Below are 21,745 nucleotides of genomic sequence, written 5' to 3' on the forward strand. Positions count from 1 at the left end.
TTTTCCCAAATCACTCAGGAATAAGGATAGGGCTTTCATTTTTCTTTCAGATTTTGGGTTAGTGTTGGGGAAAATTATGTGATGCTTGCTAATTATGTGATTACAATTAATTTATGATGAAAAGTCAGATGGAAGGAGAATGCTCTGCTAAATCCTTTTTTAGATGGGAAGCCTAGAAGTTTCATGACAGAAAAGACAACTGACTGGGGAGAGAGATATTGACTTTTCTTTTTTGGTGGCAAAGCCCTCTGTAGTTTGAAACCGTAATAACTCCTTTAAAAAGTAGTTCAACTGTAGGGTGACCAGACTGCAAGTGTAAAAAGTCGGGACAGGGAGTGAGGGGTAATAGGAGCCTATATAAGAAAAGCCCCAAATATCAGGACTGTCCCTATAAAATTGGGACATCTGGTCACCCTATTCAACTCTGAAAAGTGATTGGAAGTGTCACTAGAAGGGTTTATATTTTGGTATCTCAGTGATGGTCAGATCAATATTGCTAGGCTTAAGAAGGGATTTCTACTCCACCTCAACGGGCAGCTTTGCAGATATATCCTGGATCTGAAAAGCTACTTGGGATCTCTCACTCAACACCAGCAAACCAGATCCAGTTAAGCTGTGCTGAAGATATACCTGCAGAAAAGAAAAGGTAAAATTGCAGGACTGAGAAAGAACAATGATTTGTCAAATGAACAAATCGGATCTGGCAATCATTGAGACACTACAAACATGGAATCTCTATGGCACTAATGTACTGAAAAAGTAGATCCCATATGCTTTTAGATTTGTTGTTTGCTGTGTTGTAGCCGTGTTGGTCCCAGGATATTTTCATTTGTCATTTTGTAATCTCTATAACAGAATGATTTCATGTAAATCTGTTTGTGTTAAGAATATGGTATAATTTCTTACTGAATGCATTGTTTCAGATTCCCCATGTCTAAGCATCATTTCTTTGGCTACCATTAGATTTAGGTTCCTTGATTACCCCTTTCCAAACCTTCACGTTAAAGCCAGTACATGTGCCCTCAAGGAATTTTAAGGCAGTATCTCTGCAAAATTAACAAGACGCGTCATAGCATACACATTACTCAGTGACAGGACTGTTAAACCTGAATCTAAAATAACCAATGTTAAATATATTCTCTGGTTTCCCCAAACATTAACAGGCAAAAATACTACAGCAAGCAAATTATGCAATATTACACTGTGAAATGTATAGTCAACAGACCATGGTAGACTCATTATGGACTTAGCAGCAATGGGCAGACTCAGAATTCTTTGAGAAATATCAAACTTCCAGTGACAGATCTGGACAAATACTGCAGACCATCTGAAACTCAATCAAGTATTTTTAAGACACAAGGAAAAAGACCAGCTAGACAGGTCTATTAAACCCTCAACAATAGTTTGATTACCAAACTTGCTGCTCTTCTTCGAGTCCCAGTAGCATACTAGCAATTTGTCTTCAAAATAATTAAGACAGATTGTTTCTTTTAGGTATAAGTTATTTATATCTTTTGGACTAACGCCAAGCAATAAATCCATAGACTCAGTTTTGAACTATTCTACGTGCCTGAAATTGAGAGAACTTGTACCTGACTTTTATAATTGCATTTATTGCTTACGAAGATCAACTTATCTCGTGCAAATGGCATTGTGCCAAAAGAGCATTTCTCTGAGGTTTTGGCAGCTTAAGTCCCATTAAGTTTTAGTTACCACATATTGTCACCATAGGCCTACATCTACATGCCACTGGTGGCGGTGTGCCGTGTATGTGAAGCTACATGTCAGTGAAATGCAAGCTGCTTCCACACAGTGGTGTGTAGCTACATGCGTCACTGAAAGGCTCCAGAGGAAGGAGGCAGCGGAAAGGCTCCAGAAGTGGGAGCGGGTGGAGACTTTCCCCGTTTTCTCAGCCTTTCACTGTGGCAAGGAAGGACTCCAGCAGCAGAGAGGCTGCAAGACACTACACTGCAAACAATAGCAGCATACATGGGGCGGCATGGCTTGGATGTGTAGAGACATGTAAGGTACGTGATCGGGAACATACCCATTACCTTCAGGCGTGTCTTTACTTGACTAATCCGTGCTGTTTACCAGGGTGGATAAAAATCCATTTTTAGGAGAGTCAATGAGTATGACTTTAGTGTCTCTTTCCAGAGAAGGATGTGTGTACAGTCTCTCATATGGGCTGATTAGTATCTTCCAAGTGAAAGTAGTTTAGAAACTTGAGCTGAAATTAAGTACATCTGAAGCTGTTTATTTTTAACAAACTACATAAATTAAAGCGTTGAGAGGGAGGGCGTGGATTAAGCTTAAGGGAAAGGAATACAAACAGGGATGAAAAACCAAGCTTCTACTGATGGGGCTGGGAGGCTTAAGGGAACTACCATACCCCTGTTTGCAAGAGTTGAAGAGGCCTCCACTTATCTTGGATACCTAGCCCTGAACATCACAAAACTTCTAAAATGAATTGTTCATAAATTGAATTTTTGACCTCCTCACTTAATCATTGCTGTGACTCCCTGAGAAGTTTTAGATGAAAACCCCATCAATTCCAGCTTTCATAATTAAGAATTTAAGGACAAGCAATTAGACCTTAGAACTTTACACTAATTGCCTATTAAATCTAATAAGACCTAAAACTATACTGCTGTGCTAACTTTCATGTAATCTATGCTTCTATAGCAACTTTCAGCCAAGGATCTCAAAAAGCTTTATGCACATTCATGTTCAAATTGCCCCTGTGAAGTAAGAAAGTTTCATGCCCATTTTAAAGATGATGGGAACAGACTTGCCTCCAGTAAGTCATGGACAACATCTGCAACAGAGCTGGGAATAGAAACCAGGACTCCTATCCACCACTCTCATTCTCTAACCATTAAAATATTACATATAAATTTGCTTTTGCTTAACTCAATTGTCTATCAACAGCTATGTTAAAGTGAAATCCCATCCACTGTTCTTGATTTGGAATTCCTCAGTTTTACCAATGAGTAGTCTGTTGCAGCTGTTTTTACATCTATGCTTACATTTTTAGCATAAAATTTTATTCTCATTAATTTTAAGTGCATACATTTCTGTAAGCCAACAAGGGTTTCTTGCACAGATAGAGTTCTATCAACAAACATATTGAAAGTCTAGAGAAAAAAATCCAAGATTTACTTTAGAGAACATGGATTTAGATTCTCAGTGGTGAAACTGAGTGCTTGTATTTATCCGAGGTTGTCTGCATCCATTATTATATAACTTGCTTTGTCCAAACTAGTTTTTTTTAACCACACAAGCTACCTGTCTTAGTAAACTTAAGAGTGTCTTGCAGAACCAGCAACGGGAAATCTGTTTTGTCAGCAAAGAGGAATATGCTGAGTGTGGCAAAAGAGTCTGTTCGGTACCTCAGGCTGCCAACAGGAAGAGGATACCCTGCCAGAGACCATCTAGGATTTAGGAGCTTTCTCCTAATTTCAAATTAATGTTGGACCTCAAATTTCTTCCTTTTATTGGCTATGAACTCCCACAAATGTATCTGTACAAGATCACATAGATGAGAAAAGTTTAAGTGAGCATCAACAAGCACCTTTTTAAAATAAAACAACAACCCACCACAACCCTCAGTACCACCTGTCCGAATTTGACCTGTAAATTGTAGAGGTCACTGGTTTTCTTCCAACACAGCTTGGTTCATTTCTAATTATCCTATCATCTGAATCCTTCACACAATACAAAGTAACTTTGATGCTACAATCCACTGATTGTAGCATTTAATCAATCAGGCAGCAGGAGATGAACAAGAAAGAGGAAGCTTCTGGTTAGCATACATATCAATGGTACATGGCAATGACAGGAAAAATACAAAAACAATAATTGTGTTTTGTTAATTACATTTACCAAAGTTAGTTGGACTGGGGTTGTGGCTCTTCAGTGTCTGAAAACCTCGGTGTAAGCCTGCTATGTCTCTGAGCCATGTAATGAGCCTCATCGTATCATAATCATTGTGACTGCTCAATTAGTTCCCATAAAAGGCACTTGTAACTACTAGTGTGCTTTTCAATATTGTCGTTCAGAAAGAAAGTTTCATAATCTCTCTGCACTGGTGACCAGCAAACTGAAATCTTCTAAAGGACTTAGACTGATATTTGGCAGGAACTGCTGTTCTGTGAACATTGCTCTTTTTTTAATGGCAATTTTTCCAGTATACTTCCCACATTCATCATGTTCCTTGCATGTCAGATACTTTATGTCAGGGGTCGGCAACCTTTCAGAAGTGGTGTGCCGAGTCTTCATTTATTCACTCTGATTTAAGGTTTCACGTGCCAGTAATACATTTTAACATTTTAGAAGGTCTCTTTCTATAAGTCTATAATATATAACTAAACTATTGTTGTATGCAAAGTAAATACGGTTTTTTAAATGTTTAAGAAGCTTCATTTACAATTAAATTAAAATGCAGAGCCCCCCGGACCGGTGGCCAGGACCCGGGCAGTGTGAGTGTCACTGAAAATCAGCTCGCGTGCCGCCTTCGGCACGCGTGCCATAGGTTGCCTACCCCTGCTTTACGTTATCAGTATGAGTAGAATTAGGCAGACATTAGGCCACTAAGTTAAATAAATTCAAAAATGGATGAGAAAACAAATCCAAACAGAAATTAAAGCACACTAAAGAAGGCCTCAACTTCTCATTAAAATGAAGTATCTCCCTATACGCCTGCAGTTTTATAGTCCTAGACATATTTCCCATAATAGATGCAGGAAATATCTTGAAAAACACGCAGCACATTTTTTCTGATGCAGTGCACTCCCACTTTGGCCTGTTCTTCTGTGTGTCATGGAGGAAGACAAAGCAAAAAGATATGCCATGTTTTCAGACAAAAGCTTAATAGTTCACAAAAACATCAATAGTTAAACCTGTGCATGTTGTAGCTGTGTCAGTTCCAGGATATTAGAAACAAGGTGGATGCAGTAATATCTTTTATTGGACCAACTTCTGTTAGTGAGAGACAGCTCTCTCTCTCTCACACACCAATAGAAGTTGGTCCAATAAAAGACATTACCTCACACCCACCTTGTCTCTAAAATAGTTAAACCTACCAGAAATATACCTTCTTTGCAATCAGACAAAAATATGAAGTAATTCTTCAGTGTTAAAGTCTTTATTCAAAGTTTAACAAATTCCAGTTTCTTGCCATTGGAAATACTCATAAGTGATGATTTATTTCACTACAGCAGCTTGCTCAGCTTCATTACGTTGAGCTTTCTACAAACATGCAATCATAGAATGCACACACCAAAAGTGCTTAATGTGCCTCAATTTGTTTGACGTGAACAGAAGACCGCGTTAATGTTTATAAATAAGCAAAGTTGGGTCCATACAAATGACATACATTGGAGCATAATTTCTCAGTGAGTAGGAGATAAGCGAGGTGAGCTCAGATGAGAGCATGCTCCAAAATGTGAGCTTTTTACATAGTAAAAAATGTGATTTACCCATCACATAGTTATATACTTTTTGCTACCAACATTCACTTTTCAAAGCAAGTCACACAATAACCAGTAAGAGGGAAAAAAACCAAAACATTTTCTCATGAACTGAGTGTTAGATCAATACATGTTTTGCTAAATTGTGACCACCAGTAGAAGGTTTATATTAAGTTATCTGGGACAAAATATTAATCAAAATTTGCCAACTATTTTGTAATGAAAATGTATCCCTCTACAAAACATTTTTCTCCTTGCAGGGCCTGAACTAGAAGTACAGCACTCTTTCAGAACGTTTAGTTCGGGAAATTAACACAATGCTACATTGACTAATGAGAGAAAAGAAATAGTATCTGATGTGGCTATCATCTCACACAAGAAAACATGAAAGCAGATTCAGAAAGAATGCATGCTGAAAACAGAAAAAGATGACCCACACCAAGTCACATCAATGGAGAATAAAAATAATCAATACAAGTTTTTAAACACTTTATCTGCAGATGAATTTTAGAGGTTCTGCACTGGGATGTTAATCTCACTTTTTTAAAAAAATCTCAATCATCTAAAATCCCTCAGCTTGAGAGCCTTGACAAAAAGATATATTTCAACCATGAGACTTCTTCAGGAACAATCTGCGAAGAAAAAAGTAAGCAGAGTTAGTCATGGCTATTGGAAGTGAAATGAGACCTAGGAGGTCCTAAAGGTACCTTCATCTGTAACCTCTGCAGCCTGTTTTCAAATGGTGGTAAAGGTAAAATTTAGAAATGCAGATACTGATACATGTGTCCCATTTCCATTCCAATAACCATGATCCTTCTGTATCCTTCAACATGCTCACTTGAAATTTAAGACTTGATACCTAATGGATCATTCAGGAAGGATGCATTTCCCTAAACTGCTATAGAAAAATGCATTTTCTGCATGATGAAAATGGGCAAGTTTCACAGGGCAACATTAAGTTTCTTAAATATGTATTAACAATATTGCCAAGGAATGTTTATAAGATGCCACTGACGTTTCAGTGCAGACATGAAGTTGCAATAGCTCTTCAGTTTTGCTTTAACAGTACTATTTCTTTGGGGGCGATGAAGGCCATGTTCACTGTGTCTTAAATTTCAGAGTTTCCCCCTCTGCCTCTACTTCTGAATGGTTTAGCTTTAATTCTGTCATCGCAAATAAGGAGACAGTCCTACAGATCAGGACAAAACACAGTGGAGGAAAAAAAATGTACAAAATTGAAACATGGAACACAGTCCTCCAACAAGAAACAGTTTTCTCCCATAGAGTCATATCTCCATTCACCTAGGCTGCGGTGTTGTTGTCTCTTTTCCTCCCCATACTGCTCTAATAACTCTGATCTGCAGAGTGCCCAAGAGCAAACCAGCAGGTTCTGGCCAACTTTCCACCTCTTCCTGGATTGTCATCCCTAACTTTACAAGATAAGTCAAACAATCCACAACTCAGGCTTCTCTGTGCATATACAGTAAGTAAAAAACAAAGTTTGTAATTCAAATGTTTTGTTTAATTTTTTACATCTTTTCCAAAAAGTGGTGGTTTTCCTTCACACAACTTCATGCAAACATTCTCTTCAATGTCAACTTGCGTAGGTTTAAACCCCAAATCTCAAAAAACTCTGTCAACCATCACTGCAAAGTCTGTACTGTTTTGATTCAAAATAATCCATCCATGGTCACCAATATTACAGATGTGAAGCTCAGACCAGGTTTGCTACAAAAAAATCAAAACCTGACAAGTTTTGTGGGGCCTGGGGTTTTGCTGCCAGTAGTTTGCACAGCTCTAATCAGTACCCAAAAATGGATTACACGGCAGACATGCTCTAATAATTTTTAGTCTCAACATTTTGCCATGTGGGGTATGTTTTTTCAGTATTCAATGACTGTAATTTTACCCCCACTCCTTCCTACCACCTTTTAAGTCCGCAGCTTTTCACTAAGCTGACTGCAGCTTCTTGTTAAATGGTCCTTTCACCCACCCACACTTTTTCTAATCCTTGATTTGAGTTTTGCCTCTCTTCTGAGCTTCAATGACCTATTTTCCTCCCCATTAGCTTGTCACTTCTCTACATCTTCCTTTCTTTTACCTTTGCAGATGACTGTCAAAATGTTCCAATAAATTATTTTCAGTGTGCATTAAAAAGACGCTGTCTGCAATCAAAAAGTGGACATAACTACTTGAACACAAGATGAACAAATTCATTGAAGAGAAAAATGTGCCACTGTATGTATGAAACTGCAATTCCAACAAAAGTTCAATTCCAACCAAAGTATAGTTTTCCAAATATTTTGTGGAAATATTAGTTTTAGTAGCTGGTAGTGTCTAGGTTTTTAGTGACATGCACAGGGATATAGGTCCTGATTCAACAAAGCACTTAAACACATGATAATCCCATCCCCTGTCCTGCCAGCTGTTGCAATTCTATCACAAGTCTCATGATATCTGGTGTTTTCCCCAAACTTCTGGAGTCCTGCAATGCGACAACAATCTCTGCTGTCATGAAAATAAAATAAGGTTTCTAGCCTTCATAGGTGTGAAGAAAAGCCAGAAAATGAGACCCAAGTGCTCACAAATTAAAAGGCAAATGAAAAAGGGTTTTTAAAATCTCATTATTTTTGTGGCCTAGCTCAATTTTTGAGCACTTCAGATTTTCAATTCTACTTCCTTATTCAGCAAAGCACATGCTTCAGTCCTCTGGGTTGAATCTGGGTCGTAATCTTTACCTCCCTCACATGTTTATAAAGTGCTTCAAAACTCCCAATGAAAGGTGCTATATAGGTTTTAACAACTAAAATGTGGGGTAAATAGCAAAAACTAGATTACATAACTGATGATCTTATATTTAAAATGTCCCACAAATGCACAGAAAATGTAGAGATGAGATTGAAAATTAGGTGCACTCATGGTTAACTGATGTTGGTGTCTAAAAATAATAAAAGGCACAGAAGGCACAGAAGTATTGGATATACTCAAATAGCTAAACTCTGGAATTTCACCTTAACCAAGAATTGAGGAGCCCAAGTCCTACTGAAAGTCAACAGGACTCATGTTCCTAAGTCACTTTGATGACTTTGAAAGTGCCACCCTTTGTGTACAATACTTTAATCTCTTTTTCATAAAGTAGCATTCCAAAAAGTATACATTAAAAAAAATTACCTAGAACTGTAATTTTACTTCATGTATTTGCCATCATGAAATCCATCAAAGAGCTATTCAAAGTGACCAAAAGCAGTGCCTGCCATGAAACATTTGGAACTGTTGCTAAATACATACTTCACAATGCATTGCAACTTTGATTATCTGGCAGTGACATATTTCCTAGTAGGAATTGTTCAACATGCATTTTGCAAGCTTCCTATTCAGAATGATTAAAGGGCAAAAAAGTTCATTAACAGAGTTTACGCTGTCCATCGATAGCTTGTGTGCTTCCTGAACATCGAGTTCAGCAAAACTCAAACTTCAGAAATTCAGAGTTGATGTAAATGCCCACAGAACCTTATTTCTGACCCCCTGGAGCTGGCAATAGCCACTGGGAATTAACTGCAAGCATTCCAGCTGCATTCACTATGTTAAGTGCAGCTGTATTGAATAGTGGAGGAATAAGTTGTGATTCTGATATGAGGAGATCTGGCTCTCAGTCCCTCCATATATGTTATCCAAGGAAAGAGAAGCATATGTACTCTGAGGTTCGAGTCTGCATTATCTCAATACAGAACTGTGTAGGTTGTGTCAGTGGTAGGGCCCTGGGGTCTTATTGCCATGGGTACTATCAGTAGTGAGGTGCAATGCAAGATCAGTCTGTGAATTTAAAGATGGGCAGGGAACAGTATCGAGCCTTGTGTCGAGCCTAACTGGAGAAGAAAAATCTTTTTCAAATAAGGTTTTAATTTGATTTTCCCCAAAGAGCTGCCAGGTGCCAAGCACTCTGTTGGTGTAATCCTCAACTGCCGGAGACCCTGGTGTGACGATCTGCACCCTCATTTTTATCTCAGTCTCTCCTTAGTCAAGTGGCCCCAAATCTGGATCACTAGCAGAACCCCATGTCCTCATTACGCCCACCAAATTTCAAGGTGTTGATTTTAGAGCACTTAGAAGAGTTGTGCTTTAAACAGAAAGCTGGTCTTAACTTTAACTACAGCAGAGCTGTTGCTCTGCTATAATACTCAATGTAGATAATTAGGAAGGCCTATCCAAATGACTACTGTGGGGAAAAACTTCTAAGCTTGTGAGTACACAGGGAACTCTACTGTGGACCCAGAGGACCCTAAAACACCTGTGAAGGAACCCCAGCTACTCACCACATCATCTTATGCTCCTTACAGCACGTTCTCCCCAGGAACTATGCTGCCCTTTGTATTCCTGATAGCCCCTGCTCCCTCGCTATCCCTCTATAAGATGGATGGATGATGTGAAGAGGGCACTAAGTGCTACAATCTGCCAAACATTTTTCTGCCATTTGGAGAGGAGCTTGCTCTGTAAAGCCAAAGAAATTCAAACAATGCAACTGAACTGGAGTGGAGGAACTAATGGAAATAAATGACATACAGATATTTAAAAGCATCAGCACACATTATAGGAGTCCAAAATTCTTGGGCTTTCCCTTAATGTGTTATTTAGAAGTGTAGTTCTTTTTAGAAAAGTGACCATTTAACGTATGCCACTGTGGGGATCCATTATTTCCACCTCAAACACATTTAGTTTTTTACCAAACCAGATTTTTTCCAACTGTGACTCCTATAAATTCAATGCTAGGCCTTAAGAGTTCAGATGATCTCTTTCATTTTCACACATTAACAGTAATTAATGTTCTGCAGTCCACCTTAGGCAGTAACACTTGTGCAATCCTAATGCCTTCAAACTGCATGCTTAGATACACCGATCCTACCCCGCTTCCTTTAATAAGTTTGCATAGATCTAACTAATTAAGTTTCAAACACTACTGTTGACAGTGAACAAGAAGAAATAGAATCCAGTCCTTTCCTTATTACTGTTCTGGCCCTGCAGTGTTAACAGGAGTAAAAAGCAATAATATCTTGTCATTAAAGTCTGCAGGTATGACTGACTACACACATGGAACATATCTATAGAGTAAGAATGTGTGAAAATGTCAGTTTTTCAAATTAGACTTGCACTTAGACTTGCCAAAAGCCTCTATATCCCCTATAGTGATTATTTCCATAGCAGGTTGAGATAGTACTTGCATTGGGTTTTTTTCCCCCCAGAGAATGGGAGCGATTTAGGTTTGTTTAAACTTGCTTGTGATCTACAATTCACTGTGCTATTCAGTGAGCTATGAAACAAGGGACAAGTTTAGCCATCTCCACAGCATTTCTCCAATTGGAACTTATCCATATTTCGATTTTGCCACAATTCCATTGTGGAAGCTTATGGAACAGGAGCTAAGGTAAACGTTAAGTAAAGTATCATTTTTGAAATCAGCAGTTCATTTTATTTAATGAGAAACAACTCAGCTTTAAGCATTCATTGCTTGGAGCCATTAATACATATTTTGTAACAGGAAGAAAAAGTAAAGTACAATCCCTTAAGTGCAAACAGCCCTTCAGATGTTATAAAACCACTGCTGACCTATATTGCCTTGAAGTAAATGCTTCGGTGTATTTATCGGATATCCAAACTAAACAGAGGGTCAGGCATGGGACTGGAAGTATAAAGGCCTGACCCCAGAGCTGTAGAAAGTTACCTTGAAAGTGCTGTTAAGACAGTGGATGGTGATGAGAATGAAGGTCTGGGGTATCGCAAGTCCCCCTTGGTCAAGTGGCCCCAAATTTGGATCACTAGCAGAACCGCATGTCATCATGAGGCACACCAAATTACAAGACAATCCAAGTAACTGTAGATTTTAGAGCACTTAAAAGAGTTGAGCTTTAAACAGAAAGCTGGTCTTAAAGTACAGCAGAGCTGTCGCTTTGCTGCAGTGCTCAGTAGATAATTAGTAAAGTGGGTGGTGATCAGCATGAAGGTCTGGAGTATCCCAGGAGTCCCATAGTCCAGGTTAAACAGATCAGGAGTACTGCGTGCTCAAAACCCCCACTGAAGTCAGTGGGAGGTACAGATGGTCAGCACCTCAGACAAATCAAGTCACTAATCAATGATTTAGGTAAACAGATCCCTTTGCCCAGTGCAGAGGAAAAGACTACAAAACTATCCTTGTCCACAAGTCACCTGCCATCCCTAACAAAAATATTACTGAACCAAAGTACTATTATGAACAAGGCTTCATTTATCCCAGCTGTGCTACGGTTTTACCTTCTCCAACCCGCCCCCCCTAAAGGGGGACAGATGTCATCACCTTCCCTTAATTTTAAAAAGTTTTATTAGAGACTTAGTATCTAAATCCTTGATGCCACTCCCCATCCTCTGCAATCTTTCATTAATGGCAGGATTTCAGACCGTCACATACAGTATCTAATCAGATTAGAGTTTAGACACTGACATTCAATCTGCAGTCTCCTATTCTCATACTTTATGCATATTTCAGAGCTGAATAGCTGATTTGGTAGGATTCTTATTAATGGCAGGTATGTCTGTGGGAGCTGTGGCTTATCCCAATTTGAATTCCTTTATGTTGTAATTTTTAATTCTAAAGTGAAAGATCTCACCCAACTCCAAAGGCCCAATAGGTGCTCTGGTTATCCTGGAACACTGAAATCCTTCAAATTAAAACATGTGTCTTTTTCTGATTTATGAGTTACAATAGAACGTTACAGAGTTCACAGATGCCAGACACTAAGTAGGAATAAAGCTACCTTGATCATCTAGCCCAGCCCCTGCCAGTGCTAGAATCACAATAGTCCCTGCTGGCATTGGAATCCATGAATCTACTGAACGTTTTCAGTGTCTGTGCAGTCCAGTTTCAATGACTGAAGTGATGAGATTTCCACAACATACACAGATTACAACAGCTAATAAACTGTAAAATGATATTCCAGTTATTTGGCCTAAATTATCCTTTTCTTAATTTCATCCTATTTGTTCTAGATCATGTCCCTTTGTACACCTGTAGAGAGGTTAGCCGGGGCTTGTCTCTCTCTCCGGGGCGGCGGGGAACCACACCACCTCACTAAATTTAGGAAGATGTCTTGTGGGGAATTAGTTCGGCCGCGGGAGTCTTCCTCTGCAGCCTTTGTGAGAGAAGAAATAAACACAGTAAGCCCAGGCCCTAGGTCAGGGTGGGGCAATGGTGAGTCAGGCACCCACGCAGGGGCTGAGCAACAACAGTATATAACAGTAAGCCTAGGCCCTTGGCTCCGAAGGGCCTTGGAAAGGGGGAGACTGCCACCCATGAGTTGGGTGGCAGGGGGGACGCAGGGCCTCCCACTCCACTGCATCCCAGCCCGGGGCCCTAGCAGCGGCAGAAGACCCGCTGCTGAGTCAGTGGGGATCCTGGCCGCAATACACTGACATGGGCTCTGGCAGTGCTGCAGCCAGACTAGGGTCGGCTGCTCCCAGGCTACTTCCAGACTCCCCCTCTTGAGGTACCTGGGTCAGGGTGGTGTCCTCAGGGGGATTCAGCACCATGGGTTCCTCAGGCTAGCTGGCGAGGGGCAGGCTCGGCAACTCCTCCGGGTAGCTGGCACGGGGCAGGTCGGGCTAGTCCTTGGGTTTACTGCAGGCCGCTGGGGTTTCCCAATTGCGAGCTAGGACGGAGGCGTCTGGCCTCCCTGGCAGCTGCTCCCTCAGTGAGCTCTGGGGTCAGGCCTTTATACTTCCAGTCCCACGCCTGACCCTCTGGGGGGTGGGCTCAGAGCTCCCTGGCTCCGCCCATTCTGGTGTCCGGAGGGACTCATCTCTCTCCGGGGCACCACACCGCCTCACTACAATACCATAGACAATTGCCCTGCCCTCTCCTATGTTGCATTTACACTCTTCATTTATTTAATGCAAATCTAATAAGACTGGAAACATTTTCTTCACAGAATTTCAAAAGGTCTCATTCACGTAGAGCTGAAATAATTATTTTTTGTTCAGATTACCTTGCTTTGCTTTCCAGCAGCTCCTCGACTAACGTATAGAACTCTTAGCTAAAATCTTCATAAAAGAATCTTAACCTGGAGTGGTACAGGAATTTTTTTTTTCAGATTTTGAAATGAGAAAGGGGCCATGACCAGCAATGCACAGCTAATATTCTTCAGAGGTTTTCCACAAGCTCTTCCCATTAGTCTGTGCTAAGCCCCATATACAAGGGGTATATACAATGCTGAAGAGGATGAGAGGACAGAGAAATCTATTGTTTTCTTATTTAAAGAAAAGTCCTTCTGAACCATAAGCAAGTAGGGAAGTGGCACCACTTGGTAAAACAGATTAAAGAGCATTATGTTGGAAATAATCAAGATTCCTTCCTGTAAAATATATTGAATATATAGCTCAGTGTTCAACTGGTGTAATCTGAAATTAGGAGGCTGGTAGGCAAATTAAGTGATATTTCCGTTGGGAAATATTCCACAAGGAAATGTTTATAAAGTAAATTCCCCTTTTGAGGAAGTTGGGTCCTCTCCACAAAAGAATGTGCTCTTCAAAAGTACTATTATGAGCTCCAAGGATACAGCATTTCTGGCAGGAATGATTTAGCAGTATCCAGGAAGGTGATGAACATGACAGCCATCGAAAGGATCTCCAAGTTCTCTACAGTTTGGTGAAGAAATTTTAGCATACTCCCAGAAACCCCTCCTAGCACATTAGTGGCCACAACCTGTGACAACTGAGTAACACTTTCCCAGAATTATTTTGTTCTTCTTTCTCTCTGATAAAAGATGCTCCATTCATCAGGTGAATCATGTGTGTTGAGAAAAACCTTTCAATATGTATTTGAGTAATACACGTCATAAACACAATAATTTCAGTACTCCTTCATGTACCTTTTCTTTCAAACTACCATTGCCACACACACTGTTTAAGCAACTTTAATGTTGCTCCATAAAACAGTAAGAGCAAGTTGGAACAAAAGACTTATTCAGATAAGGTAATTACATAAGGTACATAATCTGTGTACATATAATGTGACACAAATAGTCTCAACTGCTCTTTTTAAAGTTGCCTCCTAATTGTGCTTGAAAATTCAAGTTTTCATCTAAATTTAGGTCTTCACAACTGCAGGGGCTAAAGAACCCCTTCAAAAGGTGAACAATGTAACTCATGCAGTGAAATCTGCAGACTGCTTTAAATAGTAGCTCTGAGAAGGGTGTGTGTGTGTGTGTGTGTGTACACACACACACCCCTCTACCCCGATAGAACGCTGTCCTCAGGAGCCAAAAAATCTTACCGCGTTATAGGTGAAACCGCGTTACATCGAACTTGCTTTGATCCATCGGAGTGCGCAGTCCCGCCCCTCCCCCCGGAGCGCTGCTTTACTACGTTATATCCGAATTCATGTTATATCGGGGTAGAGGTGTATATATTTATATAGCCTAATCATAATCATTCAAATGCCATTAGCCATTTTCCCACTGATCATCTTAACAAAAATACCAACACCAATTCTTTACTGACTACATTTTTTCAGATTTTAATTCACAAATTTTCTCCTTTTTGGCTTTACCTGCTTTGCCACAGAATTTCTGGTTTGCCCCATGGGACTGCTACAGAGTTCAGGTGCAGCCTGATGCAGAGTATATGGGCCCTTGACACTTTGGTATTCAGGGGAGATGGAGGGTTCTGGAAGGCCAGGAGATGAACAAGGGCATGAAGGGACAAAAGACCTACTTCTGTGCAAATTAGGAACTTAACTTTCCTTCACTTCCAATTTAAGAGGGAGCAGTGGACAAAGGACCTAGAGCTTCTGACTAGACTATTGTCCCAGCACTTGTCCAGGCCTCCTAAACTGCACAGGGTAGAGCTCTTTAGTCCTCTATGCCCCTTTGATATGTATGTGATCAGAATAGCAGGGGATCAGGAGAGAGCAGTGGTTCTTGCTACCATTCTGCCCAGGACATGGGTCCCGACTACAGGTACAGCCATATTTAGGTACCAGTGCAGAGAGGAGTTCAAAAATATATCAGTCCAGGCCTAGCCTTCTATTTTCAGTATATTAACATTAAATGAACTACTGAGCTAATACATTCTGTGCCAAGCAAAATTTCATGGAAGCTACTCTGGCAGCATTTTTTTGGTGTATTTAAACACAAACAGACCTGATAAATCTAGTTCTTTCTGCTGATTACATCAAGCAATAAAGATTCCGCAATGAGAACCTTGTTGACAATTTTGCTTATATGTGAGGCACAGGAGACGTTAACTCCTTTACAATAGCTATATTAGCTGTGTAGCACTAATGGTAGAGAACATGGAATGGGTGGCATACAATAGGCAGACATAATGAACTGAATTTTCCTGTACACTGGTGCCTTTAGTTATTTTGGAAAAATATTTCTGGAATAGCTGAAGTATGTTAATTTAGACTATTTAACTGTTGTTAAAAATCTATGCTGCAACACCACACCATATTGCTTCATATTTTCTGCAGATTACTTAACTCTCAGTATTATGCATAACAACACTTCGCTCTTCTAAGGAACTGTTTACTATTCTAGGAATATTTATAAGAATGTGTGCCTATTTTACTCTGTGAATCCATGTCTGAAAGAAGAGGCAAGTCTTGTGCTCTCTAAAAATATAAAGAGAACTTTGCTGCCTCAACCAGCATACATGTACTGAATATCAGTTTCTAATAGCACTGAAACATACAACAGTAGAAAATGACTAGTACAGGGACAATATAACTCAACTGCTTTATGTCTAAACTTCCATTTCAGTCAGTCACTAAAGATGAGCGCTCACAGTTTCTACTGAAGTCAATGGGAGCTATGGGTGCTCATTTCCTCCCCAAAAAAGTCAGATTAAACCATTAGCCTTATAACCCTAAGAGAAGCGTGCAATTCCAATAACGTTAACTTGGCCATAATACACTTATTGTAGCATTTTTAATACTTTGTTATATCCACTGCTTTTTGAAAAGACGAACCCCATTGTATCATTGACTATTGTAATGAACACCCATAAAACATTTAGAATGTGCACCATGGCCAAGTGAACTGCATGGAAGCAACTTTAATATTTTAAATTTCCTGTCTGAGTGTTTGATTTTGCACACTTGACACCATGTTAAATGTTAATGCTTTTTTCCATTTTTGCACATGCACACAATGAAACAGTCTCCAGTCTCTACCAATTATAACTATTTATTAGGAATGCCTGACAATACTGTCAGCCACTTGCATTGATTATCTTGCCCTCATTGCAGAAGTACTGTTACTTGGGGAGATAATTTATAACAACGATCTTACTCAGTGAACCTACTCAGAGGAGATTACTCTCCTTCAGAATCTTGGCATCTTTTCTGACCACACCTTTCGCATGGAAGTCTTGAGTCAGATGTGATAGGCGAACAGTAACCTAGCAGCATAATCTGCATTGGTTACACCCTTACTGGTCCTCTCACCAGCATATTAACAAGGGTTGATGGTTTCAATTCTCTGTTAGTTGCATCAATATAATCCAAAAGCTAGCAGGTTCTAGCTGGTGTTGTGATGCTCATGTGCTACAAAATGGCAAAAGTGGCTTTAATTTATTGCACGGCTAAATACTGCACACTTGTTTGGGGAAGAAGGTCACACATGGACCTCACTGATATCCAGCTAAATACAGCTATGAATCTGAAGTCCATTCTACTGCCTTGGCTTCCAGTCCTCGCAAACATCCTTCCTCCAACCATCTGTCAAGAGATGGCTATCTTGCACGGGTACAAGAAAGCTCTCGCTCATCCACCTCACACTCATCCACCTCACACTAGCTTTAAGTCCCACCAACCATTCTGGGCAGCTGAAGAAGCTCTTCTGTTATCCAACGCCTTCCCAGAAGACACCTGGTGAGTGCAATAGGCAGGCTCTGAAGTAAACAAAAAGCACCTCCCAGATGATCCCAACATTGAATACCTGATGCAAAAATGGAGAATCAAAGATTCGCCACAGTATGAATGCAGCAACCTCCAAACCCCTGAATACATTGTGAACAGGTGCCCCATCTTTTCATTTCCAGGAGGTATTGCAAAGGTGCACTCTACATCTCCTGAAGCCCTCAAATGGATTTCAAACCTTTCTATTAACTTATAAATGTTGCTATTTCCATACTAAAGAAGTAGTTCTCTGTTCACTAGCCCGATTTCACATAATAGTTGAGAAAAGCTATTTATAACCTCTGTATCACAAGGAGCTCTTGAGAGTGAACAAGATATGTGATTTTTAAAAGACATGTGACATTAAGTGACCCATACTCCAACAGCAGTAATACCTGACAGGGTGTGTACTAGAAGACCTAGTATACTACTTCGGTACTTGAAGACGGTACCTTTGGCATCTTGTTCACAACACAACTGAGGCATGCACCAAGAAGCTACTTATTCACCTCCTGTTATGACATATTGCTTAACTAAACAACTCGTCCTAGAGACTCATCCTGGAGTGTATCTGTGCTCAGAAGCTTTCGATCTCTACATTTGAGTTTAGCCCAATTTTTTCTATCTACTGTTCCCAGTGACACAGTGAGCTTTGAATCATTTGGAACTGGAGGCCAAATACTTAGACTTGTCACCAAGCAATTTTAACATATTTTAAAGTTGTACCAATAGTCATTTGACAGACATCTCTACTGCATTATAAAAAAAGCAACTAATTTAGGACAATATGATACTATTATAAACTATATAAAAAGCGTTCGTATAAGTACCGGATAGCACTAATTATTCACAAAAAGAACAGGAGTACTCCTGTTCTTTTTGCGGATACAGACTAACACGGCTGCTACTTTTTAACTAATTATTCAGGTATCCAGTACATACCCATCTGCACAAGCACCTTCACATCACAAGTTGGAGGTGGAGAGACTTATCAGGTTAGCTTGTGCTTCTCTGTCACTTGCAAGAGCATTTTCTACAATATATTGACTAATGTTTGGGCTAATCAGCCTCGAACTTGTAAACCAACTTTTAGAAACTGAGCTTTGAAAGGCTTTGCATTTTTAGAAACTGAGCTCTGAAAGGCTTGGATCTTACCTATCTTAAGCTTACACCACAGAACATTAGCATTAAAATGTGCAGTCATCTTTTCCTTAGAATCAGTGTTTTTGGGTAACCACACCTTGCTGAACTAGTCATTTTGTACTACTGATGAAACTACCACAACTTGATTAGTAACATGTTGAGTGTTTCTAAGAAGTTTCAAGGTTGTAATTCTAAGAAATTTTTGAACAGACCTATTTATAATCTGAAAACAAGACAGATGGCAAAATACCAACCATTAGATATATCTTATTTAAGGAGACACACTGACCTAGGTTCAGAGAAACAACTTACTTGTATTTAACATCTGAAAATAGAATGGTTTCACTTCTTGATAGGTTACGTATAATAGAACAAGATAGTTTAAAAAGAATAATATTGAAAGAAAAAAACATTTTGGTGAGGGTTGAGGTTTTGCTCAAAAAGTTCAAGAGGCAAAGGCTGTGCCACATGTTTCACATATTTGACTGACGTGGAGAAGCAGCTTGCTTCATCAGAAGTTCTGTCTTACCTGGGACTTTGTCAACAGATGCAAAAACAGATCGCTGTACAGTAGGGTCACAGCTGCCACGCCGTGACTGGTCGTAAAATCTAAATGGCAGGTGCTGTGATGCAGATGCAGAGCTGTGTCCAAAACCCATCACTTCAGTTGAAGGCTGGACAGGAAGATCCAGGAGAGCTACATTTAAACAAATTGATTTTTTGTTAATAAAAATTTATAAAAGGCGATCTAATGTGATAATTACATTGCCAACTTGCCCAAAACCTTGGGAGGGGCCTAGTTTAGATCAATCTACATAACTTGCTCATACTTGCATCTTCTGAATAAAAATAGCTTGCTGCTTGTTTTGCCCTGTAATTATAGGGAAGAAAAGGCAACAAGTGACTGCAAACTCCACTCCCTTTCACGTATATACAGGGAAACCACAATATTTATTAAGGGAGGAAAAAGGCCTTTTGCAGTACGTCTCCATTACATAAACGTGATGGAGCAAGCCATTTCAAAAATTTGTATCGCAGTAAGAAATATCCATCAACAAGGTCATTCATTAGTTATGTTTGTACACGGCAGGAGGCCAAGCCATTTGGAGACAGGTAATCTGCTTTAGGTAAGCAAGTATCTGCAGTTTGCATGACCACCCACACTATTTTAGGTCTACTTCTATGTAAGATCTTAACTTACTCTCAATTTAGATACCAGAAATCAAGAAGACCAAAGAATTAGACTGCACAGTTATAATTCACAGGACCAAAGCATAAGTATATTTCACATAGCATTAAAACATTAGAAACTCATTTTAAAACTCTAGACTGAATAATTCTCAGCTGAAGTTGAGTCACTAATTTTAATACTACTCCAGATTTTCTTTATATATTCTGTTTTATGTTAGCAGATATTCCAGACAGTGATTGATGCTCTCCAATAATCAAATAACTAAGATGTTCAGTCTCCTTTCTCACTTGCCCATCCCTTTTCCCTGTATATTCCATCCTCTTCCATTCACTCACCCCTAATACATTCACTCAGCTGATTAGTTCCAATCCTCACCAGGTGCTGCACTGATTTAAGCCTTAGCTATTATACATTCAATCCCTACCTGATGGATAACCACCTACATAGGTAACCCTCCTTCCTACATCTCTTAACGCATAAAAGTTCAGAAATTTTAACTGCTGACATTCTATTCTATGTAGCTTCTCATACTGCCCTTATCAGCATAGTATCTGAGTACCTTCCATTAGTGAATTGGGCAACACTAACATGTGGTTCATTCACTCTCCCTCTCCTCCTCCAGGCTGGGGCAGACGTTATCATATATGAATATGCATTTTGCTATAACAGGAAGATATTGTTAAGATCTATTGTTTAGAAACTGGACACTGGTTTCAAGATTCCTCTCCTGGGATGCAGTATTTCAGATGCTTTAGAAGACATACAAGAGCAGATCTTACACTGAATTGTCATGAGACACGTTTCCCACTTCAAAGAGAAACATTTTAAGGCATCTGCTTACCCGCAATTCTCTGCATTTTCATACGTCGAGCTTGGATGCGGCCCTTTGCCAAACGCTGCTTCGCAATGATACAGCGAATGTGATCAGAAAAAATAAATGTGGCTTGGAGAATGGGGAAGGGCTTAGAATGCGGACTAGATGCAGGTTTGTGAATTATTATATTCAGAGCTCTGCTGTCATCTTCTACTCCAGTTACCTGCATATCCTATAAAGAAATGGAATACAATTAGCGGTGAAAGAAATTGAGTTGTTCATTGTGAATATTTTAAATTAGATATGAACAATACATCATTATAAGAAGTCAGAGAGATGAGGTACTGGTTTAAAAAAAACCACACACACACACACACATTAGTACAAATTGTTTGTGATGTAAACCCAACAGGGCTAAGTCAGGCAAAAATTCAGTTAAGTGGTTTGACTGTGAAAGAGTAGTTCTCTCTCTAAATTTTCTAGAAACCCGACTATTGAGCTTGGCATAACATAATAAACAGATACTACTACTGCTGAGCAACTCATTTATATATGTTTACATTCTGATGCAGCTGGAATACCAAGCAATTTGAATTGGGTACTAAAGCATTTGGACTAAATGAAGAATTATTATAAACTAGACTGAAAGATGCAGAAATCCCATTTTTCTCGGGTAACAATTCAAAGGACTAGACTCCAGAATTATCTATACTTGCTTTCTTCATTGTAACATTCTAGGTCAGTGGTCTCCAACCTTATTATGCACAACATCAATTTTTGAATTTAAGTGCAACCCAAGATCTACCCCGCCCCTTCCCCGAGGCTCCGTCCTGCTCACTCCATTCCCCCTCCCTCCATTGCTTGCTCTCCCCCACCCTCACTCACTTTCACAGGGCTGGGGCAGGGGGTTGGGGTGCAGGAAGGGGTGCGGGCTCCGGTTGGAGCTGAGGGGTTCGTAATGTGGGAGGAGGCTCCGGGCTGAGCCTTGGGCAGAGGTGCAGGAGGGGATGAGGGGTGCAAGCTCCGGGAGGGAGTTTGGGTGCAGGAGGGGGCTCCGGGCTGGGGCAGAGTGTTGGGGTGCAGGAAGGAGTACGGGTGCTAGCTCCAGGAGGGGGCTCATGGCTGGGGCAGAGGTGTGGGAGGGGGTTTACGGTACAGGAGGAGATATGGGGTGCTGGCTCTGGGAGAGGGCTCAGGGCTGG

At 40.0% G+C, this 21,745-nt stretch overlaps 1 protein-coding gene across 5 annotated transcripts in view; it reads right to left on the reverse strand.

Moving 5' to 3' along the window:
* The window catches only part of CLEC16A (C-type lectin domain containing 16A), a 187,169-nt gene that overhangs the window by 32,642 nt on the left and 132,782 nt on the right, over nucleotides 1–21,745 (reverse strand). For all 5 annotated transcript variants that reach the window (XM_026650649.1, XM_026650650.1, XM_026650648.1 and 2 more), the window contains 2 exons: nucleotides 20,571–20,775; nucleotides 19,067–19,234 (listed from right to left, as the gene is read on the reverse strand). In XM_026650649.1, coding sequence (XP_026506434.1) covers nucleotides 19,067–19,234; nucleotides 20,571–20,775 — 373 coding nt within the window. The remainder of the gene's footprint in view (nucleotides 1–19,066; nucleotides 19,235–20,570; nucleotides 20,776–21,745) is intronic.

The sequence above is a fragment of the Terrapene carolina genome, unplaced genomic scaffold (assembly GCF_002925995.2).
Source record: "Terrapene carolina triunguis isolate 2854851 unplaced genomic scaffold, T_m_triunguis-2.0 Scaffold93, whole genome shotgun sequence".
Classification (NCBI taxonomy): Eukaryota; Metazoa; Chordata; order Testudines; family Emydidae; genus Terrapene; species Terrapene triunguis.